Here is a 23,176-nt window from a genome sequence, read left to right on the forward strand (position 1 = left end):
AATTCTGAGACTTCGAGTCAGCATCTATACCTTATGACAAGCATATTAATGTCATCATATTTTTGAATTTACAGACCTGCAGTAGTACCTATTATCGCAGTTCTGTTATCATTCTCTTAATAGGCGGAGCAACGGGGCGTGCAGTGAATGCAGCTGCACGCCCTAATCATCAACAAAAGGACCGCTAAGTCCTAATGGCCACCTAGTATTTGAGTTTTTGGCTATTGTGCAACTTTTAGTAATATTATTTGTAGATAATAAATTATGTAATTTTATGAAAAATGATCAATGATTCTACCATTAACGTAGAACATGGTAAATAAAGAACAACGAATGATTAGCTATTTCAACATTTTTTTATACTATGTTAACTATACATTGGTTGTGTTAATGCAAACATAGCTGCAGTAGTCATGACAAATAGATTTTGATAATTGTTTTTATTTTGTAAGATTATGAAAGTGCTGAGTGCTTTGGTGATAATAAAATTACTAGTTTGGTTATCATTTTTTCTGTGATTTTGTAGTTTAATTAAGCCTATTTTGAGGCTTCCCAATAAAAAGTTTCAATTATATAACAATACAATTGATGAATTTAATTTAGAAATTTTCGTTGCAGATTTTTAAGGTCCTTGTTTTTCTTTTTAATGCATTTAATGGTCTTTCTAACAATTTCCATCAATCTCAATTTTTACCTAAATTTTTTAAATTATGTTTTATTTTAAAGCAGTCTAAATAAATTTTGCTTTATTATTATTTGTAACTAACCTAACTAATAGCTGCACCAAGCTATATATTAAATACATATTTATTTTAATAGATATGAACATAAAATTATAGGTGCGTATTCTTTTCAATAAGATGATAATTTCAAATAATAAAAATGGTTGATTTGAAGAGAATTTTTAAAATTTTAAATGCATTATTTTGTATATTCGATATTTTTTATCTTTATTATCGGTACATCAAATACAATCTGTAGTTTTAACACAATTGACTGTCGACCACCAAAAGTAACTCTCGCACCAAGTAAATATCGTTTTACTGCTATTTTTTATTAACTTTAGATTATGATTATTTTGAAAAGTATCTATATGGAATTTTCTGCTCTTCTGCTCAAGAATGTGACGACAGGCATAAAATAAACAAGTAAATAAAAAAACATTCACCACAAAACCAATAGGTGCCTACTATTGATCTGTGGCTCACAAAAGGGGTGGCCTCCACCTCACCCCCTTGGGGAGTATCAAATGTCGATTTAATCAAAAAAATATTTTTATTTGTAGGATAGTTGTAAAATTGATTTGATTATTTCTATAGCGATGGGCGGTAAACTATATAGTATTTTTCTGAATTTTAGATCCTGTGATGGTAATTATTGCAATTATTGCATATTATTTATAAAATATAAATTATTTTTTTTTATATTACCATAATAATAGATTTGTAGTTCATGCCCCACCTCCTTGAATAAAATTCCAGTTACACACTGGAATTCTTTCACTGGCCTGACAAGAGGCTGTACCCCACCCCCTGGCTCAGATTGATAGGTGGTTAAAAATAGTAAGACCCCAAGGTATTACCAGTGGGCCCGGGTTTATTTCTCCCCGCATCTGGCCATTCATTACTCAAGTCAGAATATAAAACAGAACTTTTTCCGATTTGTTTTCCGTATAGGTGAAGAATAACTGTATATTATAAATAGGTAAAAAGCGTTACAGCTAGGCTACAGCTTTTCAATTTTCAAATCGTTTAGAACAAATATTACTGACATACAACAAACACGTAATGCATGCAGCAAACAATTAACAATTATTGTAGTATATCAAAATGTCTTAATTATTTTAATTTGTATAATACAGTTTGGAATACTGTAAATTTCCATTGCATTTTGTATAAGTGCTAATTTGTTTGACGTACCTACCAACTAAAATCATTAATCAGCTACTCTTTTTAATTTATAATGCAACTGTTCCAAACGTGGGTGGTGAGTATCAAATTTGAACAAACCGGTTTTAAACATGACATGCAATTTGAAAAACGTATAAAGTATGACATTTTCTCATTGAAGTTTTAAATTTAAATCATTTCAAGTTTTCTGTATTTTAAATATTGCTATTGCAAAATTGTTTAATGATATAGTTAATGAGCAGCTAAGCACGTATGGTTACATTTTGTAGCTTGGTTTATGTAATTCAGGATCAGTCTTTTAGAACACTTCTGCAATAGATTATGACAACAAAATGATTTAAAACACATAACTGCTTGTAAAACTAATTTAGAATAATATTTTGTCTTTCATGGTTTCATTTGTATTTAAGCTATTAATTCAATAATTTTATTTGAGTATACATTTTATGATAACTATTTATAGCTATACACAGCTTATGCATTATTTTTTACTCTCTACAGATAGTGTCTAGACAATAGTATTAGACACATAACTCTATAACATTATAAATAGTTATTATTATTCATGAAATATTGAAATGATTTAAATACCAAAATTACGCGGTTCGCTTCATAATAATAATGACTCATGCCCATTCAAAAAGTTTTAAGAAGAACTCGACGTAGGTGTACACGAATAGTACGAATAGATTAATAATATTAATAGTCTTCGTCTCATTGCATCCCCAACTGTATTCAACATATTCACTAACTGAACGGAAAACGAATTGAAGACGTTATTTCCCGTATGTTATTTCGTGCCTACTGACACCGCCACAACTGTATAATAATCAAAAGTCGTGTAAAATGAAACGAATAATAATAACGATGAATTTTACGAGAAATCTGGTAGCTGAGACGTGACATACGATATAATGTTATAAATATTAAAATATTAGTAAGCCGTTCCTTTCAAAAACCGCTGATCCGTTCATAACGCTTGTTGAAGTCTTCGGTATGAACAGGCGGCTATTCTTTGTCTACCTTATTGAGATGTGTGTTTGTTCGTGCCGACTATGAACAAAGTAAAAAAACCTAAATCTTGAATATTTTAATAACTATCCTAATCGTAATGTGAAAACAAAAAAAAAAAACAAAAAAAAAACAAATGAAAACCGGTGTACCTAACGTGGTTTTTCGGTAAATTTAATACCACGATTAGGCGAATAATAATATGACAGTGTAAATAATTCATCACTGCCCCCGTAAAAAACGGCGACCCACAGCGTTGTTTCTGCGTAATATTTTCGCGATCGACGATCTGTCTCTTTCGCATATTATATTATTATGTAGGTAATATCTGTAATATCTAAGTGTGAATGAGAAAAACGTAGGAAACGTCTCAGGCTTAGCCTATTTCGGGTAAGCGTTTATATCACGAGTGTGATAATAGACACTCGGTAGCGGCAGTGCAAAGACGATACAATATAACTTCCTCGGAGAACATATTTTAAACGTGTATTGTGTGTGTGTGTGTGTGTGTGTGTGTGTGTGTGTGTGTGTGTGGGTAAGTATACCCAACAGCCACTGAAGCATGGTTATTGAAAAATAAACAAAAACGCATCGGATATCGATGGCCAATTCTTAGCGGCGGCGGCTCGGAGACTTTTATAATAATAATTCTTATTATTCCGTCCTGTAAACTGGTTTGGTCGGCGTGTGTGTGTGTGTGTGTGTGTGTGTGTGTGTGCGTGTGCGTACACACACGGGGATGCGGCAACAAGTTAATAGAAAATTTCCGCTTAATTAACCCGGTCGCGTATACGGTAGTACATAATATTATTATATTGTATATCATCGGCGGCGTGTGGTTGTTGTAGACCGCACCTACCTGCCTACCTACCATAATACACACGCACAATGCCTCGTCCACTACCCTTCTTCGAAACGAGAACGGATCCCCCCGCGGGAGCGGCGAACCAAAGTGGTGGTGGCGGCGGCGGCGGCGGCGGCGGTTGTGGTGGTGGTAGTCGAAAAAAAAAATGTATACATTTTATTCGTGTGTGCACACTCGTTTATTTTTCGGTAACGCATTTATCTTTGGCCGATTTCTGTGTTATCTGCACCACCGCGACGGCGGTCAGTAGCCATCTAGACCGTCTCCGCTAAACGTCTCCGCGGGGCTTGCTGCAGCCGCTACCAGTCACCGCGACAACACGCGCGTCAACCGAATTTCATGCTCGCCGGTTTTGTGTCACCTACCAGTTCACGGGTAAGTCGGCAGTCAGTCACTGTTCCACACGCAATTTTATTCAACAATTTTTTTTTATTCATCCATCTTTTATTATTTTTTTCACACGCTCTATTCAATTTTTTTTTCTGAGTTTTTAAAAATTAATTTCCCACTCGTTCTCGTAGACCGCGCAATACATTTTATTTTGTTCGTTTTAGCACAATCCGTTTATTTATATCATTTTAACTATAGTTGGGTACAAGGAACTGAACAAATTACAATTTTGTTATTATTTAATTATACAGTCGATCTTATAATCTTTAACGTAGCAAATTTGTTGAACCAAGAGAGCATTTAAAACCAGAGCTTTTTACGGACAACTTTCATAGGTGAACACTTTAAAAGTACACACGCATATATCTTAGCTCGTTTGATTAAATAATTGGTATAGTTATTGCTTTTTACACAATTATAAGTTCACTTTTATTGCGTTGTATATAATAAATATTAAGCTTTGGTTGATTTGAAAAACAAATAATAATAAAAAATTATCAAAAATAAACCATTTTTTTTTTTCAAAAAGATGTTTGTTAGTAAACTATTTTTCTCAATTTTCAAAGTTTTAAACATTTAAAATATACTAAATGCGCTTGATTGGGAGTCAAAAGTTTCCAACAAAAGACAATTCCGTTTTCTGCTACTTAGTTACAACTTGATACCGATGCAATGGCATACTTCCTAAGTCCAAAATTATAACCAGTAGGTAAGTTGGGTCCAAATAAAAAGGTTCAGCAAAGGTCATAGATTAGTTATTAGGTTATATGTTAATTCTTGTGAACTTATTTTATTGTCTTCTAGCTTTTTTATTTTGCATGATGTAGCAATTTGTAGATTTGTGTTTATATTTATAGCATCGTGACTGTGTGTATTTTCGATGTTTAATATTTTACTACAAAAATTGGTTTTTGCGACGCCTTTGTCAATACATTTCCAACGTACTTTATTTTTCCCTACACATGCTTTACTAAATTTAAAAATATTGATTTTGATTTGTGGATTTTCGCATTTACTACTTATAATTGTTTTGTGGATATGACTGTTGTGACTATCTTAGTTATACACCACAAACTGATCGGTGATAACTTTTCAATACTATTATACAACAAATCGAATAAATTATTATAAGATATCAGATTGGATACCTATATATATATATGTTATGTATATAAGAAGTGGGTATAAAAACCCATTATGCAAGATATTTATCATATCAAAATAAACCTTAGTGAACATAATATTGTGTAACTTGTTATTATATCAACAGTTATCAGTATAAGATAACTAAGTGTTATGATAAAATTACAGTTAACTCATTTTAATATTTTATCGGTACTAACTTTAAAATTCTATAATTTATAACTAGCAGGAAAAACAATGGTATTTTTTCTAATTTCACGGGAAAAGGCATTAGCGGATATCTGCCTCTTATGGGTAACTTGCGTCCCAGCGTGTCTTTTTTAAACTTAGCTGCGTCCTTAAAACCATATGTTGATTGTTACACATGATAATTTATAAATTAGTTTCAAATAATAACTATGGTATATTGCATAATAATAAATTAAATAATTTTTTTAGAATGTCAAAAATCTACCATGATAATTTGTATTTTACATAACAATATTTTCACTCAAAACATAAACAGTAAATAATAATAATGACTAATGAGGTATGATAAAATTGTCAATAAAAATATGTTTGGTAAATACATACATATAATAATTTTTCATACAGACATAATTTATTAACTATACTAGTTAGACTTTGGAAATTTATATTTATTATTAATTAAAACTTAAATTGAATCGTTTGAATGTATTTTTGTAATAATTAAAACATAAATATTATTATTATTTTAACAAATACTAGAGGTAATCATAATAATATTATAATTACATTGTTATAAAAATATGCCGTAAGTACCCCTTAACATTTAAAGCAATAATTTTAATAAGACCTAAATATTATTATTTTTTTATATTTTATGTATTGCTCTAAACATTCTTTTTCTGACGGTTCCTGTTTTGGACAACACAAATTACTCAACATAAATCGTCATCAATATATTGTTAGGGCAACCATTTAAAGAGTTGACTATAATAAAAACATACCTACGTATAAGTTTTACTGTTAACTTATGTTTAACACAATATGCATATATCTTGTAATAATAATATATTAACATTTGGTATGTCATAATTTGTACAAATTAATACCGTAATAAAAAGTGTTCTTGCTATGTACTTAATATTTTAACTCAACGTATTTGTGACAAATATTTGTTTTCATATTCAAGGCTCATATAATATATTTTATTGTATTTTATTGAGCAATTAATAAAATAATAAATAAATATTCATCGACATCTGCTATCAAATTACCGCTACGTGCCAATTTTAATTTACAATAATGAACTGATTTAACTTAATAGAAAACTAAAACAAGGTTTTCCTCCTAAAGCTAAATTGCTACTTTCAAATAATTAGATAACTTCAGATAATAACTAGACGTAATAACTGTAATGTGTTTAATGTCAATAATGTCGTGGCGTTTAAGTATAGGTATTCATTAGTCGTTATATTCATATTATAGTTGGATTATATTCCCTAATTTAATATTCTATACCACTTATACTTCTATCAGCATCAAGTATATGAATTGATAAAATAAATATATGGTGTAAATTTCAATTATCTACAGTTTCTTGTTTTTGAATTACAACAAAATAAGAAGATCGTTGCATGAGAAATCGAGCGAATATCAAATGTTGTAACTTATAAGAATGTAAACTTCAAACGCTCATGAAAATTTAATTTTAATCCCTTTTTTTATAAAGGTAGACAGACTTTTAAGGAATCTTGTATTCAAATTTGAAATTTAAGATGAAAAACAATATTTTTTATGAATTTCTAACTCAAAATAATTTGCAAATTTACGTGGTTTTTACGTATTTTGTCGAAACTCAAACTTAAATGTTTTCATAAAAATTATTGTGGATTTAAGCTTGACTTTTTTTGAAATTTACATTAAAAATGACTTACCAGGAACCTTGTATTTTATTGTAAAGCTTTTTGAACAAGTGAACAATTTTTTATCTACATTAGTTTTAAAAAAACTAATAATAATCGAAAATGTCATAATATTGGCTTTTAAAATTAAAAATATTTTATATCATTAGTTAGTTATTATAGATATTAGCTAATAAACTGAAATTAATGTAAGTAAACATAATATGCAAATGAAATTAATTTGGTTTGAAACCATACTTTTTCGTTAAGCAACTTCGCATTTATGTTCTTGGATTAATACATTTTTTTCGACCAAGTAGATGATGCATGTAAATATACGATTTATTAGAACTATATATTACATTGATTATACATTTATTTATTATTATTCTGGTTTTCACTGTATCCAAAAATTAAAAAAGTAGAACCATTATACATTATTGTTAATAGAGTTAAGGTGATTACAATAATATGATTTTTGATCTGAAATCATTTTTTACATTTTATTCTATAAAAAATATTAATTCGTTTAATTATTTAATAATTTTTATTAGTTTTGAATGATGAATATAATAAATATCTGAGTTGCACTAAAATGCCTTTAATTCTTAAGTTTGAAATTTCGGTTGTCTAATCTAAAATGTTTAAAATAAACTTGAAAAAGTATCAAGATGCTGCAAATTAAAAATTATTTAAATTTGCAATAACATAGACTTGTTGTTTGAACTGTTAAACATAGTAACCACGTCATTATAGTATGATTAGATGCAGCATCTACGTATATTGAAATTAAATTAAAATAAAAGCACCTTATAATAATGTTATTAATAATTACTTAATGCAATCAACATAAGGTTAGATATAATAATAAAATAGTAGCAATAAATAAATAATAATGACACAAAGTACAAACGTTCGTATTAAATAATATGATTTTTGTATTTCTAAATACTTATATTTTATGCTGAATAGACAAGTTTTTTTTTCTTTATAGTTTTCGACAATTCTATTAGTTTGTACAACCTTAAAAGTTACAATTGTTTATCAGCCAGCATCTAACTCGGAACCGGCGCTACGTAGGTGCATATAGTAATACTATCACTTCAAACCACCCAGTTACATTAAGTTCTATATATTTCCAATTAATTTTCTAATATCATCTAACATTTTCTGATAAATCTGTTTAATGTTTTTGTGAACCAATTAGTAATTATTATTAGTAAATATATTTTATATAAAAACATTGTACATTAATTTATTAAAACACCTAAATATTATACGAATACAATTTTTTTAATAATTTAAGCATAGGTAGATATTATTTAATAATACCTACAATATGTCAATATATATAATACAGCATAATTATTAATACAAATAAAAAAAGATATTTACATAATGTGTAATTATTTCGGTACCTATTAATAGTTTATATTTTGTATGTACTACAAAACGTAATTAAATTCATACTTGTTGAATAAATAAATTAAAAGTACATTTAAATAGGTTCAAATAGGTTTGAATTTTTTTCTTATAAACACATTTTATTAGGTACATTAAATTTAATAATGGATACATAATTATAGATAAGATAATTTTAATCTTTAATTTATTTATTATTTTAATATTAAACATTTATTTTATAGACGAACACCTCAAATTATATCAAAAATCCCAGAATCCGAAACTACTATAATGGACTTAAACACTTCAGAGCCACCCGAAAACGACAAAGTATTAAAAACGCACAACGATGATGATCAAAGAAGAAAACCCATGTTTTTATTTAGCGTGGATTACATATTAAATAAAGCCGGAAAGACGAATACCGAAGAAGATACCGACCAGAAAAATAAACAGCAGTTCGACTGGTTGTATTGTACACGATTCAAGCCTCCAAAACTCGACAGTGAGTAACAATACCTATACAATGCAGGAGTACATACTTTTATATTCTTTTCTAAAAAAAACACTGGTAATAGATTTACAACACAATATTGTCAATAATGCCTATCTATAAACATCGAGCCTAGATATAATTTCGTATGGTTTAGTGTATTGTATTGTATTATGAGCGACTATGTGGAATATTTAGATTAGGTATGAATGAAGAAAAACATATATTTATTTACAGTAGAGTAATTTAGAACTCAAAATTCTTCATATATCAAGCTATTTTATGTACAACACACTCACTACTGAAGGAGAGCTTCGTTAAAAAATAGAAATATAAAATATGTAAGGAATATATTAATAAATTGTAACAACATTTTTTGAGGGATGAAAAAGTTGTTTTTTCCTCAATTCATACATAGAGTAGGTTTGTCGAATAAGACATTTCGTTATTTTCCATTAGAAATTAAAATATAGAACAACGATAAACGAAAGAAATTTGATATTACTTATAGGTTATACTTGGTATATCATTTAAAATATTTAAAGCCAACACGTATCTATGATGTACCTAAGTATCTTTTACTATTTTGAGGTTATGTGCAATTATAAATATTTTGTATTCAATATGTGTATTATAATATTATTAATTATATGTGATGAATGTATAGGGATAAAAAAAAAAGATGGACAACATAGACAGAAACGGAGGCCTGGGCGTAATCCAAGGATACCATTTACCACTCAACAAGTTACGGTATTGGAACATGAATTCAGACGGAGCGCATATTTAGGAGGAACTAATGATGTACACGTATTGTCTGACAGATTGCGACTATCGGAAAGTAGAGTGAGTATCTATATAAACCATAATATTATTTTAGTACCTACTTCAAAATATATCACTAACAAGAAAAATGCCATCATAAATACAATACAATAGTGTAAACAGGAAGAAATTGACATCTCGTTCATTTGAAAACATTGATAAACCATTTAATTACGACAGACAATTATTCTAAGGGGAGTACCTGAATATTCATGATGTATGATAGTCTAGAATTAGAGTGAATATTTATAAATTAAAAACCCGGGAAGTCGCTTATCTGAATACTAGGTGTCGAGTGTACCTCATCATTGACAGGTCATTATAATGAATGTGCTAAGTTTGAATTGAATAATAATTCATTACGAAGAAAAACTATTCTAATCTGAAAAAGTCTATCGCCCTAATAATTACAAAATAATTCAAGATTTCATCTCAAGTTTTGATATTAAAACCCTCGTCCCTCATAAATAATGAGCATGGCTTCACATAATATTACACACACAATTGCGTATGATCATTAATATGTATTTCAAAATGTTTTAATTGCTACAAGACAAACTAATAGAGAACTGTTAATTAAATTTTTAAGTTTTTAATCACTTATAAAAAAATGTTCATGTATATAAATCAAAAAATACAAACAGTTCGAAAATTTCAAATGTCTATAAATATTACAAAGAGGCCCAAAATATTTTATAAATGAATGATCGCAAGAAAATCCTAGCTTATTTCGAGGCATTTTGAACTATCTTCAGATATTCGTTTTTGAATAAGGTTATAATAAAAAAATCAACTTTACCAAAAACTACAGGTTTTGAGTAAGTATTCAAAATTTGTTCGTAATATATATATTTTTTCCTAATTATCTTGTAAATCACAGAAAAATTTATTCTTAAATAATATTCTCTAAACTTCCTTTCTAAATGCTGTAGAATATTACCCGGTCAATATCTAAAAACAATTTTTTATCTCAATAACTTTTATTTATTATATGTATAGGTAAATGTTTACATATGAAGCAGTTATAATGTTAGGTATACATTGTATACACATTACACTTATATGCTATGTTGTATAACTTGTTCATTGTTGTACCATTTCAATACTGTTCTGAAGTTTAGATTTGCACAATACATGAGGCATTAGTATTCAATCAAGTAATAAAGTTATTTTTTGCATGTTAAAAATCGTAATGCAGATTTTGGTTATAATTGTTTGAGTCCTCGTGTTAACCATTAAACACGCAGCTACCTGCTAAAAATACCAAATATTTATTTTCAAACGCTACACTATCTTTTTAAGGTTTTTTAAAAAACTTCACAATATGTATTGAATATAGGAATTGTATGATATTTTTCTCACTCGCCCTAATGAACTGTGATAGATTATATAATTTGTAGTAAAACGAATTTCCAACATTTTAAATATTCGTTATGAATGATTTAAATTATTAATTTTATTTAAACATTTAACTTTTACTCAAAAATCAACATTATACTTTTATTCAATAGACAAGAACAATGTATTACGACCAATTCACGCTCTAACCTATTAGGCATCAATTATATTTAAATAAAATAATTGTTGCTGATTCATATTGTATACAAATATAGTGATAAACTGATAAATAGTTAATATTTTAATTGAAATACAATTTGTTAAGGAATTTTTTTTCTTGAATTTGATTGGTTTGTTATCTACTGTTCACATTTTAATCTATTAAAAAATATATTGCGAGAGACCTCAGTTATTATATGAAATTTGTAAACAAATGTTTACCAAAACCAAAGTTATGATATAAAAATCTGTTGAAAATTGTTAACTAAGAAACCCACACTGTTGTATAATGTGTTTAGAAGCATACACTTAATGAATATTATCGTAATATAATATATAATATTTGCTACTAAATGTGAAAGATCGAATGAAATCCACACTCCAAATAAATTTGGCAATCACAAAAAACACATCATTGTAAAACCAATATATTCAACACTTGGATTAGAACCTAGTATGCGAAAATATGCACTAAACTACTAAAGAAATAACATATTTTGTAATTGAAAACATCATTATAAAATGAATGTGATCATAGAAAAATCAGAACAAAAATTTGACTAATTCATAAATCATACGGGCTTAAATACCTGAAAAGAAATACTTCCGACCATTATGTACCTAAATAGCCTAACTAAAACGCCGTGTGATCATAATTTTTATACTATCAAAATAAATTTTAAAACATTTCATAAAGGTTATTATGAATTATTGATCATGAGATACTGAAAAAATATAATCTCAAAATATATTATCCATTGACAAGGCTAGGAAAGTTTATGTTATGTTTAACTGAGTTAAGTTTTTGACTGAATGAAATTTAAAAAAGTTTGAGGCTTATAAAATAAAATAAAGTGTATTCGCGTATTGGATGTATCTGTCGAACAAATCGAAAATACTTACGATTTTGGTTCAGAATCTTCGATATACTTTTGTCATTTTAGGTTTCTAAACATATGTTTAAGACACACTACAATTATTCCCGTTTTGTCTGTCCGCCCGTTAGTTGTCGGTGCATAGTTACGATTGTCGATATCAATTTATTTCTTTATTGTCCGTAGTTATTGCACCATACAACAAAAAAACTGTACATAGGTTCCATATGGAATTATAATTGATTGCGTTGTATAAAAATACGTATCAGAATTCAGCACTCTCGCAAAGTGAACTTTCCTAACTTGTTTATATTTATACCAATAATATTTGACATGTTTCTCAGACCAAATAATACAATTTGTACTCTGAACTCTTCACCGGTCTGCAACGGTATAGCTTTTGGCGCAAAAGCAGTCGAGGCCGTATGGTAGACGAGTGGGGTGCAGTGTTCAACTGCCATATATTTGTAGGAAATGTGATATGAATAGCCGATGTTCTATGTATCTATTTACCAACACAGATAATGGGAACATTAATATTTTGACAATAATTCTACAGTATGATTTAATTGTTTTTTTCTCGTAAAACAATTTATAATAATATATTATAATTTGTACTATTTGTTGACAGATTAAAATATGGTTTCAAAACCGCAGGGCCAGAGAACGCAGAGATCATAATAGTAGCAGTTTTTCTGGATCAACTTGTACTAACTCTACTAGTTATTCTTCTCAACAACAACGACTTCCAGTATCATCTACGTCTGCATTTAAACCATTGATGCCATCACACACTTATGTGGAAGGAAATGATTCTCAGTCTTGAAAATCAAACTTACAAAATATATCTTAGAGCAAACATAATTTAATTGAATGTAAAATGTTCCCTGCAAACTTTACATGGGACATTTTAAATATTAATTTGTATCGTTGTAATGTAATGTGATTTATATATTATAATTTCAATTTTTTTCAATAGCTGACGTGCTTACACGTTGCATGTTTTATAGACTTTTCTTTTGAATTACGTGCCATAAAGACTTGTGTAATAATTCATCAAATATTTAATTTGAGAACGATTATATAATTTTAGTCGAGTTACAAGTCTAAGTAAGACAAAAAAGTTCGAAGTAACTATATTATGTTGCAACAGACATTTAAATTGTATATAAATATTTTCAAATTGTATAAAATTAAAAATAAATGTACTGTATAAATATTTCCTTGTTCTGAAACAAGACTTTGTTAACTTTTTTAAAATCAAAAACAATTTCAATATTTTGAAAATGTAGTCTATTATGTTTATTTTTACTGACTTGTAATATTTTAGTTAATCAAATAGATTTCAAATTGGGATTATCTACAATTTAAATTGTACTAGTCCTCTCATTGATTGTGAACATATAATTTTAAAAATATTTTTCTACCATTGATTATTATCTAAAATTATTTATTATTAAATGTACATTTGTGTCAAATTGTTAATCTATAATCAATATGCGAATGCTCAATTTCACTTATTCTCAAAAACAACAAATACGGAGATTTGTAACTTACATGATACATTGTGTGGTTTGAGAAACTAAATATATGGTAGGTACCTGCGTAAAAATGAAATGGGTGTGGTATGAAATATGATAAGTTCCTAATTCTATACAATTGATTACCTATTATATGCAATGTCTTCGAGGCTTTAAAAGTCCTTAAAATCTTTATGAGTATTATGATATTGAACTAACTGTCAGTTCTTTTAATGTGTGTCAAAATATTATAAAATTAATTTATATCACACATACAATACAGTTATTACTTGTGCCTACTATAGTTAAAAACAAGATTACACTCGCTAAGACATACTATCCAGGCAACTACAAACTGTGTGCGAGGGGGTACAATGTTTATTAAATTATACTTAGATGAACAAGGCCCTAGAAGTGTATAACTTATATGCTCGGTAAAGATTTGGTTAAATTTTTTCTTTGTGGACTTGAAAATTTTTTTCTACGTTTTTTAGAAATTATAAAACAAATACGTACAGCTGTATCCTGCAGGATTGTATTCAATTATTACATCAGTAATGTTTCTCAAGATCTGAAAGACGTTCTAGCTTACTCATATTTTCAACTACAACGACACACATTTTGTAGATGGACCGGGAAAAATAGCTCACGATTATGAGGAAAAGTACAAAATATCTAGAGATTGACAAAATCTTTGTTAAAGGCACCACAAATACAAGGGTTTTAATAAAATATATTTTTTTTAACGTTTACAGATAGTAAAATGATGCCACTATAGTACTATACGCTATATAAGGCCAAACATATATGGAATATACCTGACGTAGATGGATTGTGGCATTCAAGTAACAAAGTGGTTGGTTTAATATTCCTGCTTACAATAATTAGTTTGTTTCTTGCTTTTTGCCGTCGTGCAGCCATTTAAGTGGGCTGAAATAATAATTGGCAATAATTTAGCGAGGAATTTATTGTAAGAGGTATACAATATTTGTTTCTTATAATTGTTTGCAAACGCCACACGTCTATGTCAAATTATTGATGTTGCCATTTTTCAACCGATAAAAAGGGAATGGAGAAATGCTTTGAAACCCGGAAAGACAAATACGTTTCTCCGTCCTATATCTAAATATGAATTATAGAGACTCCTTAAAATTATAGTTAATAAGGTCAAAAACAATACTGAAAATATAAAACAATATTTCTATACTTAAAATAAATAGTTACGAATAATGTTCCAAGTCAAACAGTGGACATTTCATCAGATATTTAGATCTTTAGCAGAATCTAACCTAACCTTAGAGCAATGCAAACATATGCGCCCAAAAAACCTAGAGGTAAAAAAAAAAAAACATTTCTGCTGGGAAAAGTACTAGATTAAAACTAATTAGTACATATAAATAACGATAACCACGGAAATCCTGACGGCCGAATAGTATTAATCGAAGATCAGTAAAAATACACAAATCATAATAAGTGTTACTTATAAATTATAATGATTGTTACATAACTATTAATGAATTCGACCAAAAGTGTATTATTACCAACTATAATATTTCTAGTAGGCTTTTCTAGATTTGCTCTAAATTTTCCGGTGAATTAATGTATTTATGCAATCGTTTATTATATTATAGGAACATTTGGACGACGTCAAAATGTTAATATTTTACGATATGCACTCATAGTGACCGATTAAACAAACTTATAATTTATATTTTTTATGAACAATCTCCGAAAAATATATCTACTTTTTTAATTGTTAAAACATAGTTTTATACATTATCATAGAGTATTTTGAAAATCATAATATATTATCGGCTTTCCAGTTCATCCAGCATTTAGTTTACATACTTATATATTATATAAATAATTATTCATCGAAGCACTGAAAAAATGAGTAAGGTGGAAATGATTCCTTCGAAAAAAATAGAAATGCAAAAATACCTTACACCATGTGAAGCTTACAAAATAGACCGCAAGGATGACAAGGAAAACCCAAAATCTATGAAGACCGAAGAAAGCACGAAACTTCCGCCGCGTAGTGATTTGGACCAGTACAAATTACAACAGCAAATTTGCAAGCTAGACAAATTAGGTAAATCGATTCAATCTTTACCGGGCAAACGGATACTAGATAAAAACACATACAGTCGGTTAAAAAATGCTGCCGTGGTGGTGACTGCAGAGGAACGGCGAAAGGCTATTCGACAGCACATTGCCAATGAAGAACGGCTTAAGGCAGAAAGCGAAGCGAGGAAAGAACATTTACAAAAATTTAATATGTTTAAGACTAAAGGGCCAAAACTTGCTAAGGTCAGCGATATTTGCAACATATTTTAATCTATGTAATAAATTGTAATCATTTAAATGATAAATTACTAACAAAAGGGGGCCTGGTGTTGTGACTATACTAACGTGTTCGGAGGTCAAACATCGTCCGTCGTCGCTAGCTCCGACTATAGCTGCCACTGCCACACATATTCTCGATCCATATACACGTATTCCAAACCAACCGTGCCCACAAAAAGCGACTAATAACCTTCAGGCCAATGATCTGAGATGTTAAAGCCTTTGCTAAAAAAAAAAAAATCAAAAAAAAAAATCAATTCTAATTTCTATGCTCAATCGTTTCGTATATTACAGTATTTTTTTTTTAATTGTTGTGTTTAGTACATATGTCGATGAGTATTGTGATTACTTAACCCAGGGAATAGCACATCCATAACACGCTTCCCACCCATGTCACCTGAAAATATGGAGTGGGAGCGCAAACAATTAAAACACTTTTTGCATTATATTTTATGTTTAATAATACATAATAAGACCACAATTGTATTCTTATTTGTATATACTTATCTACGTTTTTCATAAAATTGTCATTTAAAATGTCACTAAGGAAAAAATTCAAGTAATTGCTGGCAAGTAACGTTAGAAAAATTTACCATCCCTGACCTTACCTTATAATTTACTTTTTAACATTTTTTTATTCCCTACTTGTACCTACTTTATAATTGTATTTTGCTTATATCTTTTTAAGTTATAATAATCCTGGCTAAATGAGTATTATTTTCAATAGTTAGATGAAGACGCAAACAAAAAGACAAACTATTTACTCAATAGAGCATATGAATTAAGACAGGAACAAGAGTACGAAATAAAACAATGCAATTCGTTAATATTGAGTACCAAGTGCCATGCAATACGATGTGCACAAATTGAAGAAAAAGAACTTATACAGTGAGTAATATAACTAGACAGCACTACAGGAGTATTTCCCAACTGTTTTGTTTCAACAACATAATAGGATACATTATTAAATGCCATGACTCGAGAAGAATTGAATTAGTCAACTGTTGATGGTAAAAAAGTTTTTCAAAAATAAATTCTAGGATTTTGTTTATAATTTTTTGATATACTTTGTATCACAGTGATTAAGAAACTATAAACTAGAGTAATAATATCAATCCAAAAAAGGTAAGGTATATTAAATTTAAAAAGTTCATAACATATACGTAGTAGAGCTTGTAAGTAGCTACTTGTTTTCGTCCGTGTTATTTAAATAGCGATCAATTATTAAAATGAACGACTAACTTCTTTTTCAAAACTACAAATTAAATTAACAATTATGATTATTAAAATAAAATAATGCATAAATGTATAGTTAATATATTACAACTGTAACGACCAACGATTTACAGATTACTGACGTGTCATTTATGTCGCACTTACTGAATTTGCATAGGTAAACAGAACACAGAAACATATAGTACGATAATATAAATTATTGGCATAGACAACCAGTCGAGTTCGATTAGTGAAGTAGAAACAACAGTCATCTCTTCATTTTTAAATGACATTATTAATTTAATTTACTATAGGTATTATAACCTACCTTATAGATAAATCCTAATAATTCAATTTGTTTCAACTCTTCTTCCGCTACTCCTGCGAAGTGTAATGTATAATATCATTACTACACAAACATTTAATAAACGTTGCATACCATGGTATATAGTGTTCAATTGTGTTTGTCTATGAACGCAAGGAATACGTTTCTAGGGCCTGAAAAATATAACTTAGAAAACTTTATTTGTATCGATTCAACAACCTGGTTCTCAATACCCGTTCGTGTTGGCCGAATAGCTATCAAACTACTCCTTAACTGAATATAATTAGGTATAAATATCGACAGCCACTTTTTTTTAAAAAAAGAGGTAGTCGTGATGCACAACTAACAATCATAAGTTAGGAGGTACCTATTTTGTGAGTTACTCTGAACATAGTTGGCTATTGGTAAGCTTTTTATATTCTACTGAAAATTCTGAAACGGCACACCTAGAGTCATCAGCTAAAAGAGGATTAGAAATAATGTATACTTTATTTAAAATAATCAGTTCAAAAAAATCCAAAATCATGATAAATATACTTTTTAATATTCACATATACTATGAATGACAAATATTATTAAAATACGCTCTAGAAAAGAAATGAAGCAAGAACAACGTAGATCTGAGCAAATCATGGAACAACAACGTATATTGGCAGCTAAGGAGTACGAAAAGGCAGTAGAAGCTGACAGGCTTAAAAAAAAATTACAAGCAACGGAAATTGTGCAACAGATGAAAGAAAATGAGATCACCAGAGAATGGGAAGCTGCTAGAGCTTCAGAAGTATAATTAATGATCGTTTATACAATGTATGTGTTACAATTATTCGTTTAGGATGCGAGGGTTCGTACAGAAGCTGCAATCGAGGCTCAACGGGCTGAAGTGATAGATTACAAGGACAAATTGATAAAACAAGCAGAAATGAGAAAAGAATTTTTACAAATTAATGCGCAGCTAAAAGACTTGAAATCAATCGAAAAAGAATTAGTCAAAGTTGAAATCCTACAGGTACTTGTATAGAAATATAGGAATATGTATATCGAAGTTAGTTTAGGTTATTTCTGCATACTTTTTTTCATTGCTACAACTAAATTATATTGAATAGTATTTACTAAGTCTTAATGTTTTCATCCTTCTCCAACTCAAAAAAAAATTCTACTTATTTTTAAATTTTTTTTAATTTTCCATGCGCAGATACAAGCATATGATCGAAAAAAGAATGAACGGGAAATGGCATACGAAGAGGAGATGAAGAAACTTAAAATGTCTAAAGAAAAAGAAATCGCCAAGATTCAAGCGAGTCAGAAGGCCACGCAAGATTTCCAGGCAGCAAAAGATGAGCTAAACGCACTCCGAACACAAGACAAAGTAAATTCATTAATAACCTATAAGAAACATGTTAAATTTATAACATGCTAAGTGGTCGCGTAGGTAGAACGAGAGTGGCGACGGAAGGAACGTGAAGAGGCTATAAGAAAAATAAAACTAAATGAAGATTTGAAGGAAGCTCGACGACAACAAATTGAAGGACAAAGAGAAAGTTATGCTTTTGAAATACAAAGAGAAAAAGAAGAGTTTGACAAAATTATTAAACTCAATGTAGAGGATATTGAAAGAACCAAAGAATTAGATAGACAAACTAAAATGGTATAATTCCGTTGAATTTGATTTAAATTATTAATTAATTCAATTTTGATCAAAACCTAATGTCTTTAAAATTAGAAAATCGATGAACATAGGAGAAATTTACTGAAGCAGATTAGTGAAAAGGAATTGGAAAGAATCAAGAAGAGAAGAGACTTTTTCCAGGAAGGCGTCACATACCAACAAGGTGAAGCTGCTAGGGAAAAAGCATTACGGGATACAATGAAAAAGAAAGTCGAAGAGCTTAGGTAAAATAAAATTTAATATTTATAATAGATTGACAATATTATTATGTCCATATTGTTTAATTTAGGGCTCACAAATTACCGAAGAAGTATGTACAAGGCATCGAGAGACAATTAAAATTAAGAGACTGACATTGCAACGATAGTGGTTTATACCAGTACCTTTTAATTTTCATTGACAACTGTTATTGATGAATAGTATAATTTATGAACGTAAAATAAAACAAATTATAAATTAAGCAATACAGATATGTTATCATCTATGTTTAGTCACAGTGGAAACTGGGTAAGATGTCACCCAACATCACCTTTCATTGTATTTTAGAGGGTTAAGTATTGTTTCATTTTATTGAAAAAACATGTTCTTTGTTATGTACAATCACATGTACCTAGTTTCTAAATTTCCTATCAGTTTAGTTCTTATTAATTATGCGTATATTTTTACTAAACATAAAAAAGTATTTTTGTCCCACCATGGACCATTTTTGAGGTAAATGGGATATAGGTCCTTTTTTATACTTATTAATACATAGACCTTATCTTTATTCATAACAAACACAACAAACTTCATATCATATAGATTATTTACATACAGTGTGTTTCTTTTTAAAGGTAACACTAAATAATTCTGTCCAGTGGTATCAGATTGATATATGGTTTTTGGAAGGAGATAGGGAATACATAAATACACATTTCTTGATGATTTTTACATTTTTAGATGTTTCCGTGTGCGCATGCGCAATACAACTTGCATTTTTTTAAAATGCCAACAGGTGTTTTCAATACCAAATTCAGATAGATCGAATTTTTTTAGGTCAATTTGGTCCTTTTTACCAAAGCTCTAAAATCAAAATTGACTAAATGACAATTAGTTACAGTTTCCATTAAAATTATTGAATTTTTCAACAATCGTACTAGAATTGTATGAATTTTCATGAAATTTCAAGTATTTTAGTAAATTTGGTTTATTTAATGAATGGCTACAAATAAAATAATCATAGAGATTACAAGTGATTACCCACTTGTAGCGCAAAAAATAACAATAAATCATAAGATTAATAGTTGAAATTGAAATTTCAATGATAGAAGTTATGAGAAATAAATCATATCAGTTTGTTTAATCTTTTCTTAGTAAATTAAACATTTACGTAATGTTGATGTTAATTAATTCCTCAATATTAAATTTAAATGATTTAATAATGTCTGCAAGCCTAAGGATACAAAAAAAAAAATACTTGAAATTTCGTAAAAATTCATAAAATTCGAATCATTAATTATATGTTACTTTCAATAAAAGTTAATTCAATTACTATAAACTACTTACAAAGTAATTTTGTTGTATTAACTTTTAACTTAAGGTAAGTTACTCTACATCTTCGCGACATTGGTAATGTCATTGAAGATAAGTCACAATTATATTTTAATGGTTCAAAACTTAACTACTAAAAATTTAACTTACAATTGACCATTTATAGGAAATTTATGAAATGTTAATCCCGGATTTATCCCCTACTGTTGTTTATACAAATCTAAAAAGAAGAATTCTTGTGCATGGGCGTAACTAGGATTTAATTGTTACAAGAGTTTAAGTCCTAGAAAACTTATGTTTCAAAATTACTTTGGGGGCCCCACACTGGCCACACTCCCACCACAGTAAGGGTAACTATCCTCTAAAATCAAAATTAAAAATAAACAATAAAATAAAAGTACAAACTCATCATTAAAAACAAAATGTAAATAATAAAATAAGTACAATATATATTATGGTGGGCTAAATACACACATCGAGGGGCTAAGCACCCCCTCCCCCTTAGTTATGCCGATGCTTATGGCTTTAGTATGAGTGGCATAACACAATTGCCACACAAAGAAAGTCTCCATATTAACACGACGGCTAGTGGCTACAGTGCTACACACATGAACATGTACCGATAGAGCGCGCCGCCGCAGTGATATTATTATTTATTTATTTATTATTATATTAACATCAGCAGTGAATGTTGGACTCCCATCGACCAGGGTCGTATGCATGTAATAGTAGCTTCTCGATATACCTTCGTTTGTCAGTCGTCGGCGGCGGCGAGTATCTACGGCGACACCTCACTGGACATCCCGATCACAACATAAGTCCCTGTTACAAATAATATTCTGATGACTGATGATGGTTTTTATTTTATACAGTTGTCCATTCCTTCCCTTAAACGCTACTCGCATTTGTTGTCCCTTACAAATGTAAAACATGGCAAACACTGTTTTGCGCGGGATAGAACCAATCAGGCTGTAGTCCAAGCCAAGCAACCAAATTTTCATACTATTTAGAGCAGAATATCATTATTTTTATTTTTTTTACATGAAAAATACAAAAAAAGTTATTCGAGTTTTAAATAATGAATTTTTAAACAGTAACAACTTTTCTTGTATTTTTGATATAAAAAAAATAAAAATAATGATGCACAGTAAATATTCTGCTCTAAATAGTATGACAATTTGGTTGCTTGGCTTGGAGTACAGCCTGATTGGTATATCCCTCGCAAAACAGTTTTTGCTATGTTTAGACGTTCGTAAGACGGATACGACACATATATGCGGATGAGACGTCTTCTTAACCGAAAACCGAACTATCCGACTGCGAACACGTACCGCACAGTCATATACTCATATCCCGATACGAAACGTAAATTTGTCGGAAATTATTATTAAATATTCAATATCCAAATGTCTCTACAGTTAGTTAGTGTGTCGATAAAGGAAAAACCCGAGCAGTCTTGATATTGTGTCATAAATAAAGGGTACATTAGATTTTATTAATATTTTTTATTTTTAAATATTATTATTACAAAATGTCAATGGTTATTGCCGTCGTGTCGTTTAAAAACTTCGTTGCCAATCACCACGGATAAATTGAAGAGTCCAGTCTCAATATATCATCCGCTATTTTAATTTTTATATTACGTGCATACGTTTTTTTATCCAAAATTGACAAAATCCAGTGGAGACCTTTAGGCATTTTCAATGCGTTTTAGGGGCATTATCGTTGAGCAACATTTGCGACAATTGTACACCATGATATTGCTTTAGTATAAGTGGCACAGAAACAAGGTGTCTATATTAGCACGACGGCTACACAGAATAAAAAGTGGTCAGGCATGAACATGTACCGATAGAGAGCAACGGAAGTGCATCACACACCGTAGTGAGTTCAGGTCTCGTAGGGCCAGGGTCGTATGCATCCGGTTAGATCGCATCACGATATTAAAGGCAACGTAAAACGTTCTTTAGAACGGAGATCACATTTTTGTGAAATACTGAAGCTATATACCTAACGGATTTGCTAAACAATTACTAAAATATGGAACGAGTCAACTTTTTCATAATTGACTAATGTCTTATGATTGAGATTCAGATAACGAATATTTATTGAACTTATTAATTGTTAAAAATGTATTGTATACAGCAATAAACGGACAGATTTGGTGTAAAGATGTGAAGAGAGCCTTGCCATTGCATTCGAATGTACCTATGCCACACATGACACATATATT

At 29.4% G+C, this 23,176-nt stretch overlaps 2 protein-coding genes across 2 annotated transcripts; both read left to right on the forward strand.

The window, feature by feature from the left end:
• The first annotated feature begins 3,979 nt into the window (after window positions 1-3,979).
• Window positions 3,980-13,655, forward strand: LOC111033125 (homeobox protein MSX-1-like). The gene is made up of 4 exons (XM_022313725.1): window positions 3,980-4,161; window positions 8,834-9,096; window positions 9,752-9,930; window positions 12,973-13,655. The coding sequence occupies exons 2-4, from the start codon at window positions 8,883-8,885 to the stop codon at window positions 13,165-13,167; spliced, it is 588 nt and encodes a 195-aa protein (XP_022169417.1). The 5' UTR covers window positions 3,980-4,161; window positions 8,834-8,882; the 3' UTR covers window positions 13,168-13,655.
• Window positions 13,656-15,751: 2,096 nt separating this feature from the next.
• LOC111033120 (cilia- and flagella-associated protein 45-like) lies at window positions 15,752-19,766 on the forward strand. The gene is made up of 8 exons (XM_022313717.1): window positions 15,752-16,171; window positions 16,935-17,095; window positions 18,339-18,528; window positions 18,580-18,753; window positions 18,940-19,113; window positions 19,177-19,392; window positions 19,468-19,637; window positions 19,703-19,766. Exons 1-8 carry the CDS (start codon window positions 15,752-15,754, stop codon window positions 19,764-19,766), a joined length of 1,569 nt encoding a protein of 522 aa, XP_022169409.1.
• Window positions 19,767-23,176: the final 3,410 nt, after the last annotated feature.

This window comes from Myzus persicae, unplaced genomic scaffold, assembly GCF_001856785.1.
Source record: "Myzus persicae strain clone G006 unplaced genomic scaffold, MPER_G0061.0, whole genome shotgun sequence".
Lineage (NCBI taxonomy): Eukaryota > Metazoa > Arthropoda > Insecta > Hemiptera > Aphididae > Myzus > Myzus persicae.

Bases quoted from the DNA above. Each gene is read 5' to 3' on its own strand.
- LOC111033120 (XM_022313717.1), top strand. From the start codon at position 15,752: ATGAGTAAGGTGGAAATGATTCCTTCGAAAAAAATAGAAATGCAAAAA. The intron at 17,096-18,338 runs GTGAGTAATATA...AATACGCTCTAG, and splicing joins GAAGAAAAAGAACTTATACA to AAAAGAAATGAAGCAAGAAC. The intron at 19,114-19,176 runs GTAAATTCATTA...GTGGTCGCGTAG, and splicing joins CACTCCGAACACAAGACAAA to GTAGAACGAGAGTGGCGACG.
- LOC111033125 (XM_022313725.1), top strand. From the start codon at position 8,883: ATGGACTTAAACACTTCAGAGCCACCCGAAAACGACAAAGTATTAAAA. The intron at 9,097-9,751 runs GTGAGTAACAAT...ATGAATGTATAG, and splicing joins CAAGCCTCCAAAACTCGACA to GGATAAAAAAAAAAGATGGA. The intron at 9,931-12,972 runs GTGAGTATCTAT...ATTTGTTGACAG, and splicing joins TGCGACTATCGGAAAGTAGA to ATTAAAATATGGTTTCAAAA.